The 15,535-nt window shown below is 38.2% G+C and overlaps 2 protein-coding genes across 5 annotated transcripts; one reads left to right on the top strand and one right to left on the bottom strand.

The window, feature by feature from the left end:
* Positions 1 to 5: 5 nt before the first annotated feature.
* On the bottom strand, positions 6 to 9,830 carry LOC103403523 (flowering time control protein FCA-like). Of its 4 annotated transcripts, none has more exons than XM_008342362.4 (19): positions 9,267 to 9,830; positions 8,680 to 8,750; positions 8,459 to 8,537; positions 5,165 to 5,247; positions 5,037 to 5,088; positions 4,553 to 4,620; positions 4,207 to 4,273; positions 4,039 to 4,118; positions 3,871 to 3,935; positions 3,612 to 3,668; positions 3,349 to 3,511; positions 2,966 to 3,037; positions 2,290 to 2,859; positions 1,352 to 1,552; positions 1,077 to 1,277; positions 964 to 1,002; positions 783 to 845; positions 660 to 705; positions 6 to 382 (listed from the first exon to the last, which is right to left on the bottom strand). In XM_008342362.4, the coding sequence occupies exons 1-19, from the start codon at positions 9,496 to 9,498 to the stop codon at positions 375 to 377; spliced, it is 2,217 nt and encodes a 738-aa protein (XP_008340584.1). In that variant the 5' UTR covers positions 9,499 to 9,830; the 3' UTR covers positions 6 to 374. The 4 variants fall into 4 exon arrangements, with proteins under 4 accessions (XP_008340584.1, XP_008340585.1, XP_008340587.1 ...); XM_008342363.4 differs by having other exon boundaries at positions 660 to 696; XM_008342365.4 differs by having other exon boundaries at positions 2,290 to 2,826.
* Positions 9,831 to 11,558: 1,728 nt separating this feature from the next.
* Positions 11,559 to 11,969, top strand: LOC103403629 (cell wall / vacuolar inhibitor of fructosidase 1-like). The gene has a single exon (XM_008342475.1). It carries the CDS (start codon positions 11,559 to 11,561, stop codon positions 11,967 to 11,969), a length of 411 nt encoding a protein of 136 aa, XP_008340697.1.
* The last annotated feature ends 3,566 nt before the right edge of the window (positions 11,970 to 15,535 follow it).

Raw genomic sequence — 15,535 nt, 5'->3', positions numbered from 1 at the left:
GCTAATGACATATTATCTACCAAATATTTTATTTTTTGGGTTTAAGTACAAGCTAAACTAATGTTTATCTGATAATTATCGGATTTCTATGTTTTACAATTATATCCTACAACTCGATTTTAGGCTAACGGTACACGTTCAATTCAGTGAGCCAGTAACTGTAAACAGTAAAAAAAAGGCTCACAAAAATGGAACTGAAGGGCCGAAGAACGTTTCCACTACACTACACACATCCTACTCAACATTTTCAAGCTCTAACAAGGACCCTTGGCTGCATCGTGATCAAAATTCATACAATTATGCTATCGCTCGGCTTCCTCCAAGCATCAATTCTTTTGCTGACGACGTGCCACCTTACATTCTGCTTGACCACTTCAAGCCCCTGGAGATCGAAAATATGTTCACCAATTTAGAAAGGGGTTAAAACAGGAGACAAATGCTCAGCGCATAAGAACCGAATCTGAGTGTCAGTTTGTGACCATGCACAAGACCAGCCATGAAGGAACATTTGACATTTCTTCTCATTCTAAATAGACACAATAAACCTAGCCCTTTCTAGGAATTTTCCAATTTAACCGTTACGAGTCCATTATCTTGCTAGGTCGGCTAGTAAAACCCAAACTGACATCAGAATTTGAACGAAAATAATTGATTAGAACCTGTTGGTTTATTCTTCCACATCCACTCCTGAGCAGCCTGAAGCCCCTTGGCAGAAACAGAGAACTAAAGTTAATTTGTGATGCTTAAAATACACTGAGCACCTGGATTTAAAAACCGAATACCTGTTGGTAGCGTGAAGGATCACCGACTGAACTAGGAGTGGATAATTGTGAATAACTTCCTTCCTGGAGATACAAATGATGAAAAGAACCAATTAAAAAATGGACTGTTTAGGGAAAACTCTATATTTTTATTTTTCTTGCGAATGTGAATTATTTGGGTAATAGTAGGTGCGAAATTTACCTGAACATTTTGGTGACCTATAATTCCAGAGGCCTGATACTGGAATTCAAAGTAATGAGTTAGTAATCACAATCAAATCTTCAACATTTGAGAAACCATGGGGAAACACTGACCGATGAAGAAAATGAGGGCTGTTGTAACTGCAAGTTAGTCCGGAGCTGTGGTTGAAGCTGAGATTGATGATGCAGCTGTTGCGTTTGAGAAATTTGCTGTGCAGACCGATTTGGAGGGAGCGATGGGACATGAGGCTGCTGAACTGGCGCCTTTTGTTGCTGCTGTTGCTCAAACAATGTAAGTTCGGCAGGTTTCTCCCACTACAAGTCACATGAGCAGCATTAATTGAAGTCAAAAGCCCGAAAAGAGGGAATCTGAGTGACAAAATCCTTACCCTGCTTTCACCAGTTGCATTATTATAATAGTACTTGTATCCATCTGGGGAGGTGTGCTCTGTCCAAACACATTTTGCAGGAGCTATAGCCTGGGATCCGGGAATAGCTGGAGCAACAGATGCGGTTGAAAGCACATCCACCGCCGGTGTGGAAGCAGTAGTGCTGGCAACTGTATGCGATGCAACCCCAATCCACTGAGACTGCAGGAACAAATATAATGTTCAGCTTCCAAGGTTGGAGTTGGTTAAGACAACTAGAAGAAGCAATAGAGCATCACAGACAATTTTATCCGGTTGACAGGCAACCAGCCAAATGCAAAGATCGTATAGGGCTTAAACTTCAAACTCTGAGATATACGAATGGTATTATAAAATCAGCAGCAGGCAGGTCAAAATGATTATCCGGTTGACAGGCAACCAACATATACTTGTGGGGCAAATGTATGCAGAAGCTAAAAAGCACAGCTTGCTAACCACAGTTACAGATACAAACGAATAAAAAACAAAGTGGCAAAAAAATGAACCTCTACTTCCATAGATTTTTCAGTTAAGGTTCCTATATTCCACGTTCCTAAGTGTATTCCACTCTCTTGTTGATGTGAGCAGATGCTTCCAAACAACTTTGAGTAAAGTCATTCAAAAATAAGTTTCTACAGCCCCCTTGCTCATTTAACACTGCATTCAGGTGCCAATGGAGATACAGCGACCCTTGCTCACTTATCACTATGCTCGGGCCACACATCGCACCACTTACAGGTGACGACCTAGCTTTAGCCATATTTTGGCAATCAAAACAGCATTGTTCTACAGTTCTATAGCCACAAGTTGTGCAATCAATCCATTTAAGCAACTAAATTTACAATCCTCATGGTAGCGCATCTGGCACATCCAATTACCACATACTCCTACAAGACAACAATTGACTAATTTTCAAATACCTGTTGCTGTTTGTTAGCCTGGGGATTCTGATGCATTGCCAACCCCTGATTTGAAGGTTGCATTTGCTGCAGCTGTTGTTGGAGCTGGGAGAACGCCTGCTGAGATGATTGAAAGCTTGCTTGCAGAGTTTGTGTCTGTTGCGACAGCATCTGAGCTAACGGAGAGGGTGACTGCTGAAGAGGCTGAATCAGTTGTTGCTGAGCAGGAGCAGAACCAGGCTGCTGTTGATTTGATGCAGTGGGCATGGGCCGAGGTTGTAAGCTGATATTCAAAGGGGCTGGTAGTGCTGTAGCAGAAGGCGCATTCTTCTGAGCCTCAGGCTGAGGAACAGACAACTGTCCACCCGAGCCAAGAAACTGTTGTGACGGTAATGCTTGACTAAACGGTGTTTGACCAGCAGAATGAGGAAGTTGAGCCTGACCAAGCTGCCGTACTGTTTGTGTTTGTGTGTATGATGCCGAAGTTTGACGGTGCTGTTGGAGGGGTGGTGGCAAATGCTGAGGTGACTGAATATGCTTCTGTAATGGAGATATTTGCTGGCCAACATGTGGCATAGACTGGTTAAAACTCTGAAACAGATCCAATCAAACCACACTGAAATACGGGTAAATAAGAAATAATTATTTCGACTTTAGACTACCACGTAGATTAAAATAAAGTTCTAACACCTTGTACCTTTTGTGATGTTAAAGAAGACGAAACAGCCATTCCAGGAAGAGGACCCTCTGCAGAGCCGCCATGGCCACCCTAAAAATTCGAGGAGCAAATAATTAGATTTTTAAAGGCATTAAGCACACTTAAAACAAAAAACTCTAATAAGAAACTAGCATCATATAGATCATGAATATAAACAATAAAATCACAACGCCCCAGCAGCCACCCTTTCATCTTCAGCTGCAGATGGTATGAAAAGGTTACGGTAATACCATCCAATCAAGAATCACTACAGATGCGTTACTTAAGGCATCTGTATGCCTTCCCTGGATGTCTTACGTGAACACAAGAAAAGGGACATTTCTTAGAGGAGCAATGTTGCAAAATCATTGAATTATTCTTACTGAATTCAAGGGAAACGGCATGTCTCCAGACCAAGGAAGCAAATTGCCCCCAAAGCCACGACTACCAGGATTGGTGGATGATCCTAAGTTTGGTGGACTCATTGGATGCCAAGTATTAGTTGGAATTTGATCGCGCATAGGATCGCCAAAGTTAGGCATTGGTCTGTTTGGAGTAAGTTAGAAACAAAGAATGCAAATGGCTACAACAAAGAGAATGCACACAAAAAACTTCACAACAGTATTCAGATGACTGTGGGGATTACCTGGGCCCTGGGGCTTGAAATCGAGGACCAAAACCTGGACCCCCAAATGCAGGACCCCTAAACAAGAACAATGTCAGAAGCATCTAGGAATCCGTTACAAAAATTGATATCTGCACATTGCTAAATATAAAAAAGAATCAATTAAATCACTCCAACAAACAATAAGATCAAAGTTTATACTTCAAGAAGATTTAACCAGTGGCCAAAAAAATATAGAGAAGCCTCAAGGCACGTCTAAGAAAAACAAAGAGGAAGAAACCTTGAATCTCCAAGCCTAGGCCTTTTAGGATCAGCAAACCGGACAGTTAGTGGTTGATCACAACCCTGAGGTGCAGGAATAGAAATATGTGTGATATAATAGGAAAGCATTTAATAACACGGTATTATACTAAAGTAATTCCAAAGAAAAAGACAAGAAAACACTCACTCTCATTGTATATATCCCATTAAGACCATTTATAGCTGCCAATGCCATATCTCTCTGGGAGTACTTTACAAATCCACATCCTAAACATGAACAGTTCAAAGAATGCATAAATCTCATATAAAGTGCTATCCTTATATTTGAAATTTTAAATATGACTAATAAACACACCACGACTCTGCTTCAATTCATCACGCATGAGGTAAACATCTTCAACCTGACCAAATGGTGAAAAAATCTGCAAACAGAAAACAGCAATTGGTTTCTTTCTTTTTCCAGCTGCATTTATAACTTCCAACTGTAACATTTACTCTACTAAAATAAACTGAAGTTAAGATTCTTTTGCTTTAAGTTGAGAGTATATAAATCTCCTCTGAATTAGAAATGGACATGTCTATAAAGGAAAAATAGGATTGTGGTTCTAAAATAAAGAGAAGATCTAATTTGTTTCAAGATGAGAAAAGAAGACTGGAAAATAATAATGCTAGAAGATAACAGATATTGGTGTACAACATACTTCCTCAACTTCCTTTTCCGTAGCTTGTTTGTTCAGTGATCCCACAAATAATTTGTACTCAACCGCACCTGCCATCAAAAAAGGGTTGACATCAACAAGGGAAAAACTATAAATTAATTAGATATGTGTGTGCAAATACAGAGGATATACAAAAGTTCCCCCATGGATACCACCTCATTCACACTATGGTCTTGATGAAAAAATATAAAACCAAAGGTAACAGCATAATTGGTTGAGGACCACTCATAGGTTAGTAAGGGCTTAAGAGATCAAGAAAAATCAAGCACAAGATTACTGTTATGTTGAAAGAGGTTCCTTCTCACTTATCATGTCCTCTAAGAAGTGGCTCCAACTCAAGCCAAGATATGACCCAGCACTGTATCTAATATTTGGGAAAGTGTGTCTAAAAAGGCTATACACATTTCATGATACAATTTGCACATAAAATGGAACAATCAAACATTCATGCTGAGATGACAATTACCAAGGCGTTCTCGTTCACCATCGGCATATCTGACTTGGATAGGACCCGTTCCCTGGAGTAACAAGAGTGCGGAACAACCATAAATTAGTTACAAGACGATTGAAAATCAAACGGTAAAACAAACTTACCCCAGGAAGAGTATGTTGATTATGCAAAGCTCTAATTGCCCTACCAGCTTCTTCTGAGGTTGCATATTTTATAAAACAACAACCTGCATGTGCAACTTATACCCTTGTAAAAAAGCCAAAGATTGGTAGCTAGGTCGATATCCATAATAAAATTCCCATTGAAAAATTTTAAAAACACACACATGGAACCTTGTATTCACAAGCTAATAAGCTAGTCAAACTATCATTTCAAAAGAAACAACTAAAAATATAAATGATATATCACGCACATCATATTCCTTAGTGCATGTACAAGCAAGAGGGAGAGCATTGGCTAGAAAAACGGTATGAGAACCCATAACCTTAAACCACACATCTAGGAACAACCCAAAACACGTAAACAATCCATGGTTGTGGCGTTTCAAGATCATATCGGTATAAAAGAAAGGTATTTGTCAAACCCTTTCTTTCCAAATAACATAAGTTATCAATACTACAGCTTCAAACAAGATTGTTATCTTAATAATATTAATGGCTCATTCACACGGGGCACAATCATTAAACCCAGAGGTCCTTAGCTAGGTAGAACAAGTGCATTAAAAAAAAAAAAAAAAGCTTCATCCATCAGATTTTTTCAATATGCTTCTCATGTACCAAATTTGGCTCATAATGGTGGGAAGCTTGAAGAGCCAAAAGAAACTATAACATCAAAAAATAAAAGGACAACAATGCAAACTTGATTTCAGGATTGTCCTCTAATTGGAATAAATCACAAAATTAAACATCAAAGTAACATTCATATACCATCAAAATACACCATTCATCAAAAGTTTTGTAAATCCAGATATGGATGAATATCAAATCCCAAGCATTTTACATCAGAAAGCATCCTCGAAAGGAATATCCTGATAAAACAGCCACCACACAAGCCATCTCACGCCAGATTGGCTGTCTCAAAAGTAAGATCTTTCATCTGACACACCAGTCAGATTTAAACGAAAAGTTGATTTCAGAAGAGCGTCCTATATGATAAATATCACTGCTTATTCAACATCCTATTTAGTCATTACAAACAAGTATGTAAAGGCCCCTGCTTAGTACACCGTAAACTATCTGCCAATACAAAGTCCCCTGCTTAGTTTACAATGAACTAGCAGACATTATCAAAGCAATGTCCAGGAAGAATCAGACCTGAGGAACTCTCCATAGGAATAGTTTAGAACAATCAATAACAAGTCTGGAACGAATATATGCACATGTTCATACCATGCCAGTTCATGAGTGTACCAACAATTATGAAGCATCGATTGGGGAATTTGGAGGCCACAAATACAATCTTCAGAAGCCAAACCAAGGAAATTATACAAGCTTTGCGTGAGAACTATTTGAGTATGCCCTTGTTACTATGATTCTGGATGTGAAAACTTGGATTAAGTTCCACCTCCCACGTCACACTACCAGTCAAATCTCTAGACAAGCCAAGAGTCCTCTATATACTAATATTGTAGGTGATAAACCTCAGCACAATAAGGGATGACAAGATCATTCAAGCAAACCAATAATTGAAAGAAAAAGTAACTCATTTTCTGCCATTAACAACTGTATCCTACGATACAACCAATCCCAGAGAAAGACTGTTCAGCTACACCATAACCAAAGACATAAATCAGAAGTCTACCATTGCCTCACTAACTTCACCAAATATATGATGAACTTTCACATTACCAACAAGTCGACGAATGAGATTGTATTGCCCAATGCAAGTCTTGACACTCAGAACCACATGGATATGATAAACAAAAAAAATCAGCCAGATTGATGGCCGAAATTCGCAACTCAAAAAAAACTCATACATTCACCCACAAACAGAAATGGAAAACTACAAACTCAAGATATACACAGCATCAGAAAGTGTAGAAGATTTGACGCAATATTCCTATACCAAACCTTCAGAGTTGTTTTTCCAACGCTTTCATGCATTCACAGGGGAGGTAAGTTTCAATAAAAGACTATAAGGAAATTATAGAGAATACTAATTTATGAAGATACAAAACAAAGGCAATACTTGCTCAGCGCCTCCTTTCACTTGGGAGTGGGAACAAGATCAGTTCTAAAGTTGGAAATCCCTAACTAGAGATGGAATTCCATAACCAGAAAACTCAGTTGCACTACACAATAAGATCCCTCAATTCTACAAAGTAAATTTACTACAAGGACAGATAAAACTAATATAAAAATCCACAAGGCCAAACAAAATACTTGCCCTAGAAATATTACAAACCTCAACCACACATAACCTTACAAGAATAAACATCAGTCCGGTGCTGAAAGTGTCTTGCTAAGTCAACACTACTCAAAACATGAGCCACATGAGACCTACTCAAGAGTACCAACTTCAAATAAGGTAACAACACACAACCACATTTTCCTTATGGTGGCACATCAGCATCATAAAGAGACAACTAAGTTTCAACTAACACATCCAAATGCAAATCGGATCTCATGCTCCAAAAGGAGGTATTAGCCATGCATACAACCATCATGAGACCGTACCAGGAATAAACAAATAAATAAATCTAGTTCTGCCACATATTGACATCTTAAAATGTGTACAAATAGGGGGGCATAAAACCACCATATTGAAATATCCATCCCCATGTGCACACATGAAAACACGCTGAAACTTAGATAGTGAAAGATGTAAAACCAATAAACTCACACAATCCATCCAATAATCATCCATCTCTTCCAGAACATCCAACTTCACATCCATCACATCCTGTCAATCTCATAAAGTGATACATGACATTCCAAGTCATTCACACAAAGCACTCCCGCGTTCACCAAGATAAGAATAAACCAAAGAAATCCTCCAAATTACATTATGATTAATACTAGTCAAAAGCAATAAACCATGTATGTTCTGAGTCAATTTTCTGTACAACAGTTGCACTTCTAAACATCCTAACATAAACAAGCAACAGCTATGGCAACAGACACTCCCATTACAAATAATTTGTTAGGTAATGCCACCGGTGCTGCAGCCACTATCAGAAGCGCATGACCTAAGTGTCTTCCAAGATCCCAACAGCTATTCGAAAACTGGTTTTTAGTTGGTTTACATGTCTTGCCTTCTTCTTCTTTGAGAGGACGGACATGAATAAAAGGTTGCAAGCAAAACCAACAAGTGTGAAACTTGTTGCGAAAACAAAGTGAGATAAGGTGAGCTTTGGCATGCTCCCATCTGCCTCTCAGATTACCTGAAATAAGATATTCCTGATAACAATTATATAATAAAATTACGCACACACGTACCTTGCTGCTGTCCTGTTTTCTTATCTTTGATCAGAGCAACCTCTATCACTTCTCCATGTTCTTCAAACACAGGACGAATCTGACATCGTATAAAACCAACATGCATAAACACCATGGTGTAAACGTTTCAATTTAAACATAGCACCATTTCATACATACGGAAAAGTCCAACAACAACATATATCGGGCATTTTGGTACAGTAATAATTAGGCTAACTTACATCTTCCTCGGTGGCTGTCCTAGGAACTGATCCAATAAATAGTTTGGCAAAGCTGCCTCTATCGAAACGATCTGAAAGATATTCAAACTCATGAGCAACGCAGAAAGTAACTACAGCATAAACAAAACCAAAAGATACAGCCTTTTAGCTACTTGAGCAAGATTTTAGGGCAAAAATCAAACATTAATTGCTATTGACTAACATTACAATCTATCTTCCCACGAGTTAAGTACATTGAAACTGCTTAATAAACTTAGCTCAAGCAAAACACAACATAGGTCGTACCCAGTGCACAAGGCTCCCGCTTTACGCAGGGTCTGGGAGAGGTGAATGTCGGCTCGCCTTACCCCATTTATGGAGAGGCTGCTCCCAAGTCTCGAACCCGAGACCTACCGCTCATGGGCGAAGGCACTTGCCATCGCACCAAGTGCGACCTCTAAGCAAAACACAACATAAATGCAACAAAATTCATCAAAGCTGCAGCAAATAAATTTCATTTTTCACCAACTTCTAATGTGCTCTGAGGCTTGAAAACTGCAACGTGAAATCCCAATTAAAGAAAATTAAAGAAAATCAGAACAACGCACCTGGAGAACCTCCACGAGTAAAACCTCGTTTCTGACCCGATAGCGGAGGTGGGTCCTGGTAGTTCGGGCCAAACCCTCCACCGCCGGCGCCGGCGCCCCCAAATGACCGGAACCCACCGGAAGAGTCGCGAGGCGGGGTGTCGAAGCCACGGTGTGGACCACCACTACCACGACCTCCTCCGCCGCGATAGTTAGGAGGGCTGCGGCGAGTGTGGTGGCTCTGGTGGTTCATGGGCGCGTCGGAGAAGCGAGAGGGTCGACGGTAGGGGACCGAGTCCTGGTGGTGGTGGTGGTCGCCGTCGTCGTTGTCGCCATAGCGGTCTACTCTGTACCTATCCAGCTTTACGAAGTTCTGCGTGCCCTAACCCTAACCCTAACCCTAGCGCCAAGACTGGAGCTTGAATTTCGGAAGAGAAAGACTTGGAGATTAAAGACAAAGTGAAGTCCTTTCGTTGTGAGAGTGTAATGAGTAAAACTCAGAGGGAAGCACAGATTATCCATCTGCTGTTTGCTGCGTCGAGACTCGACGCGTTCCAATCGGGTCGGTTCGGGTCAGACCGTCATGAGCAATCACAACGGATCCGACTTCAGTTTTATAGGATCCAATCGGGACTTGCGCGGGTAGGATTGGGCCGCAATGGCAGGCTTCCCATGGGCTTTTGTTACATTACGCGGCCAGTGAAAATCTTCAGACTAGGCCGATTGATTTTTCCGCGGTTAATTTTGTAGGTAACTAAATAGTGTGCAACGTTTCGGCACTTAGTACTACGGTCTAGTAGTATTTATCTTTATTTGTAAGTGAAATATCTTAGGTTCGATTCTCACCAAAGACGAATTTGGACTACATTATTTATGATAATTTGTTGTAATGTGCACATCACATGGCTTTTTTTTTTTTAGGAAGAAAGAATATTAAAATAAAGAGAAACCTTGGAGACCCCTAAGGCCTCAAGAATCATACAAGAGAGCTTTTTTTGCTTGGGTAGGAACACACCCATCCCAAATATATAAATTTGTACAATTATGCCGAAGGGAATTGATGGCGTCCCTTGTGAAGTTTGCTTCCATGTAGACATTATTTCATTCTACCAGCTCGAATGATAAGGCAAGCCATTTAATGTCATCAACAATGAAGCTAATTCCCCATGGAACTGCACACTTTTCCAAAAAACTGCATCAATGACAACTTTCCAGTCCCCTTCCACCACAATTTTTCTGATTTGACGTTGTTTGGCCAAAGCCAAAGCATCCCAGAGAGCCTGAGCTTTAGCCATGGTGATAGTGTTTGGTCCAAGCTACCAAGCACACGAGAAAAGGTTGCCTTTGATAATTTCTGATTATAAAACCCGCAGCAGCAGAAGTGTCATCGACCGACCCATCAAAATTAAGCTTATAAAAGTCTTCAGCATGTGCTTTCCTACTAATGGTGTTGCTTGATATCTTAGTCTTCCTTGGTTTCTGTTTCAAATTAGCCTTCTAGAACTCTTTACCAATTGTAGTTGTTGTCATCAAACAACAAGTTGGATGAGGTTTAATATGTTTAAAAATAAAATTATTTGTGTCATTCCACATTTGCCACAAATAATTAGAATTTTACTAAGATAAAAAAGATCATCATTATCTAAAGCTGACATCCTCATCAACCAATCATTCATATTGGTAATGGAGGCGGGTGGATACATGTTATTACAAAGCTTCCAAACTTTTTTAGGGTAAATTATCCTAAAAGGAAAAGTTGCAGTATACATTTGTGTCTTATATTCTTGTTTTACACAAATCATTGTTACCTACCATTAAATTTATATTAGAAATGAAAAATAAATGAATGCGCTATTAATATTATCAAATTCAAAGATGAATAATTATGCATACACGACAACTCTAATGTATATTCATTCACAATTAGTTGTTTTAATGGGGTGCCATTTACATGACTAACCAAATTTTGCACTTAATTTCCCATCAATTCCTTCACGCGAATCAAACAGGCCTAGTTAGAGATAAGCATCCAAATTGAGGTCACACACACCATTCAATTTCTCAACGTCATCAACTCTTACATAAGCAACAACAAACTTCTTAAACCAATTTTTGTCTTGCGAAAATGAGGTACTCAACATGGCTCATCCAACTAGCTTGTCTAGTTCTAATCTTTCTTCCCTTAAGCCATTGCAGTAGGGCTGTGATCTTTCCAATGGATGCTAATCTAACGACCAAACCTGTAAAAAAACACCAAACTACAATCTCTGGGTCTCTTCTCTCAAATCGAACCCTCGAAGCACGAAAGCGGATATGGCCGGCTTAGGGTTCATCACAGTTGACATGGCCAAGGCTAAAGCAACTGACACCGCGAACAGAATCAACGAGCTGCTTAAGCAGAGCCCCAGTGACCAAACTTTAAAATCTTGTGCTACCTTTTACCATACAATTCTGGTGGCTGATATCCCAGAAGCTAGTCAAGGTTTTAAGTTGGGTAACCCTAAGTTTGCAGAGCAAGGCATGAACGATGCTGCCGGTGCAGCTGAAGCATGTGAAAAGGAATTTTCTGGCAAATCCCCACTTACCGATAAGAACAAAGTTTTCCATGACCTTAGTAGCATAACTGCAACAATTGCCAGGCTAGTGGAGATTTCCAGTGGAGCTATTTGCAATTTGAGCAGGCTTAAGGAATGTTGGATGCAATCGGTTACAAGTGGAATCTGACTGTTTGGAGGTTGTGGCTGCCTACAATGGAAGGACAAAGGATTTTTCAAGTCTCGAGTTTGTTGCTTCTGATATTAAGAAGCTGTTTTTCAAGTTATAAGAGTGCAATATTTCGTATATTTAGTGGAATTGTAATGGAGTGGCTCATCATCTCGCCAAGTCAAGTTTATATAGCAGTGATTCTCGTTGAGTTTCTTTGTCTCCCATTTTGTTTGTATATTTAATATTTAAGACATAAAATAATATAAGCTATTTTATTGAGACCTATTCTAACATTTGGAGTAAAACTCAAATTTTAGGTTTTAAACTTACCCCAACTTGCTTAAACCCTTGGAGCAAATATGAATTAAAACATAATGGGGCAAACTTAGCCCATGATTCCCCATGGATTAGTGGGCCTGGGCCACTATATATGTGTATTTTTTTTTAGTTTTATATTTATAAATTTATTAAATCCAACGGCTAAGATATAATTTGATCAAATCCAATGGTAAAAAAAAAATATAGGGTTAATTTCAGTTTACTACCCTGAAGTTTCTCGATTTTTAACATTTAATACATGAAGTTTTTTTCATCCCTGAGTAGTACCTAAAGTCATAATTTTGGGACACTTTCATCCATCCGTTGGCTTTTCTGTCAGAATCTCTGTTAACCGATGACGTGACATCCATGTGGACAATAACTGGACGCCACATGTCAATATGAGGCCCACGTGATTATTAAAAATTAATAAATAATAAAATTTTAAAATTTTAAAAATTACAAAGGCATCTTCCTCCCTTGCTCTCCCTCCCGTCATCTTCCCTACAGTACAAATCTGCGGCAAAATAGGTCGTCTCTCATCCATATTTGCACTAGTCCAAGCGACGAGCCCGAAGTCCATTCTAGCACAAACACATACACAATCAACCTCATTTCTCATCCAAATCCACAACCTCCCATAAATTCTTCAATTTATGCATATTCAATAATCTCTAAATCACCACCAAATTAAGAAATTTCAACACAAATTGAAATGGAAACCCTTGAAATTTTGGAGAAATCCAATTTCCAAACCCCTAGGATTCTTCAAAATTTGAAATTGGAAATTGGAAATTCTAGGCTCTATTTGGGAACGAGGGATCCATTAGGGCGGCAGTGGGCGGCAGTGGCGGTAGCAAATTGGAAAGAAGTGGAAGGGAAGTCAATAAAAAGGAAGAGAGACATAAAGAAAGGAGGGGAGGGATATAATCTTCTCGTTAGTGATGCGGGGAGTCGAGGAGGGAGAGGGTGGATGCATAAGAGAGAAAGGAGAGGATGAAAGGGGTAAGTGCAAAAGAGAAAAGGGATGGAGTGTCGGGGTAGGTATCAGGGATGAAGAAGGTAGTGTGGGTGAGGGATGGGATATAGCCCATATTATTATTATTTTTTTTAGAGTAAATTGTAGCATTCATCCCTTAACTTTAACTCAATTGGAGCAATGGTCCATCAACTAAAATTGCATTACCATTGGTCCCTTAACTTATCAAAACGTCCAGCTATGGTAGTTGATTTTTAGTTGAGGGACCATTGCTACAATTTAATTAAAGTTGACGGACCATTGCTACAATTTACTCTATTTTTTAATATTTTTAATATCCATGTGGATGCATATTGACATGTGGCATCCAGTCATTATCTACGTGGATGCCATGTCACTAGTTAACAACTGATTTAATAGCAACTTTGACGGATGTATGAAAGTGTCCCAAAATTATGACTTTAGGTACCACTCTGGGATGAAAAAAACTCCATGTACCAAATGTTGAAAACTAAAAAATTTCAAAGTAGTAAACTGAGATTAACCCAAAAATATATCTAACGGTCCAAATTTAAATCCAACAGCTAAAGTAATTGAACTTTTTTTTATTTTATTTGTTTGATATTCTTTTGTAGTGTCCCACGAGTTTCATGGTGTTGGTTTAGTGATTTTTTAATATTTATCGGAATCTAAATATTTTTAGGTTAAAATGTTTATAAAATTAAATTAGGACAGTCTACATAATTTTTTTTTATAAAAAAAATTACTTTAAGAAAAAAAAATTATCCTAAATTCATTCTTTAATAATTTCAGGCTAAAAATTTAACTCATAATGGTTTGATGAGAGAAACTGTTTCTGGGTTAGAACCTAAATTTTTTGGGTTAAAAATTTTAGGTTTTAACCCAAATGTTGGATATGGTCTAAAAGAGCTTACTTTTATTAATTTCAAAATTAAAAACACCCTATATATTGAAATGACATTGGTAGAATATAGTAGGGGTGAGTTTGGTTTCATTCGGTTTGGTTTTTTGCCGAAACCATACCGAACAAAATCAAACTGAATCGGTTCAATTTTCTTTCCCTTTTTTTGGGTTCCGTTTTTTTTTCAGTTTGATTTTGTTTGGTTCGGTTTTGGCTTTTTTATTTTATAAAACTTAATTTTTCTTTAATATGGAATTTAGAAAAGAGACTTGCATTGGTAGACTAATAATAAGAAAATTGGGAAAGTGGGAAGGTCAAGTTATACCAACAACCTCAATTAAAAGAAAAATGATCATCGTATCCATTCAAAAAGCAAACAAATAGGAGATACTCTTCCAAGTTCCAAAGCCTTCCAAAACTTTTCTCTATAACCAACGAAATATTCTCCCTAATGGAACCAAGTATACTCCTTGAAAAAGTCCTGGACTTAGTTTCAAACCTGGCAACAACGTTTCACAAAAGAAACATCATGGGCATACATTCATAAAGTATAAAGGGATTTAGTTCGGTTCGGTTTCCGAACCTCCAAAATCGAAACCAAACCAATAAGGTTTGGTTCGGTTCTGTTTTTTCTTTTTCAACTCGATTGTTCGGTTTTTCAGTTTTTTGAGCTCACCCCTAGGTTACAGACCTAAATCGAAAACATAAACAAACAACATACGTAAACTGTAAGGGTATTACAATTTAGTTACTTGAAAGCATAAGCAAACAACTAAAGAAAAGTTAACCAAAAAAAAAAGTTTTCAATTTCAAAAATCAACTTAAGAGAAGTTTGCACACAAAACAATTACTGCGTAATCAAATTATTATATAAATAGATAGCCGCATATAAAGTCTGAATGATATATAGCCCTACATTGAGCGAGATTATATTTTAAAGCCTAAAAAATTAATCAGGCTCTAAGTTTTTTTATTTTTTATTTATTTTAGTACATTGATAATTTTACATTAAGAGGAGGGGGAGTTCGACTAAACCACACAATGAGCAGTTTAATTTGGTATCAAATTCGTCATTTACGAGATTCAAACGTAATATCTCTCACTTTTAATTTAGTATTGATATTTCCACGATATTCGAGGCTTTAAGTTATATTCACCATTTTTTCAGCTCCGTATAGCGCGAGATGCTCTAAGAAAGGAGAAAATTTTCATTGTGAAAGAAACACGGGTGGTACACTTCGTGTTTTTATATAAGTGGTGGAAAATTATATTTTTTAAATTATTAAATTTTTAACACATATATCATACTATTTATATAATGATATGTGATACGGCGATTACACTGGAAAATCTCTCGAAATAAGT

The sequence above is a fragment of the Malus domestica genome, chromosome 16 (genome assembly GCF_042453785.1).
Source record: "Malus domestica chromosome 16, GDT2T_hap1".
In the NCBI taxonomy this organism is placed as follows: domain Eukaryota; kingdom Viridiplantae; phylum Streptophyta; class Magnoliopsida; order Rosales; family Rosaceae; genus Malus; species Malus domestica.
The sequence above is the reverse complement of the archived record's forward strand: the minus strand, read 5'-3'. Positions and strand labels throughout refer to the sequence as shown.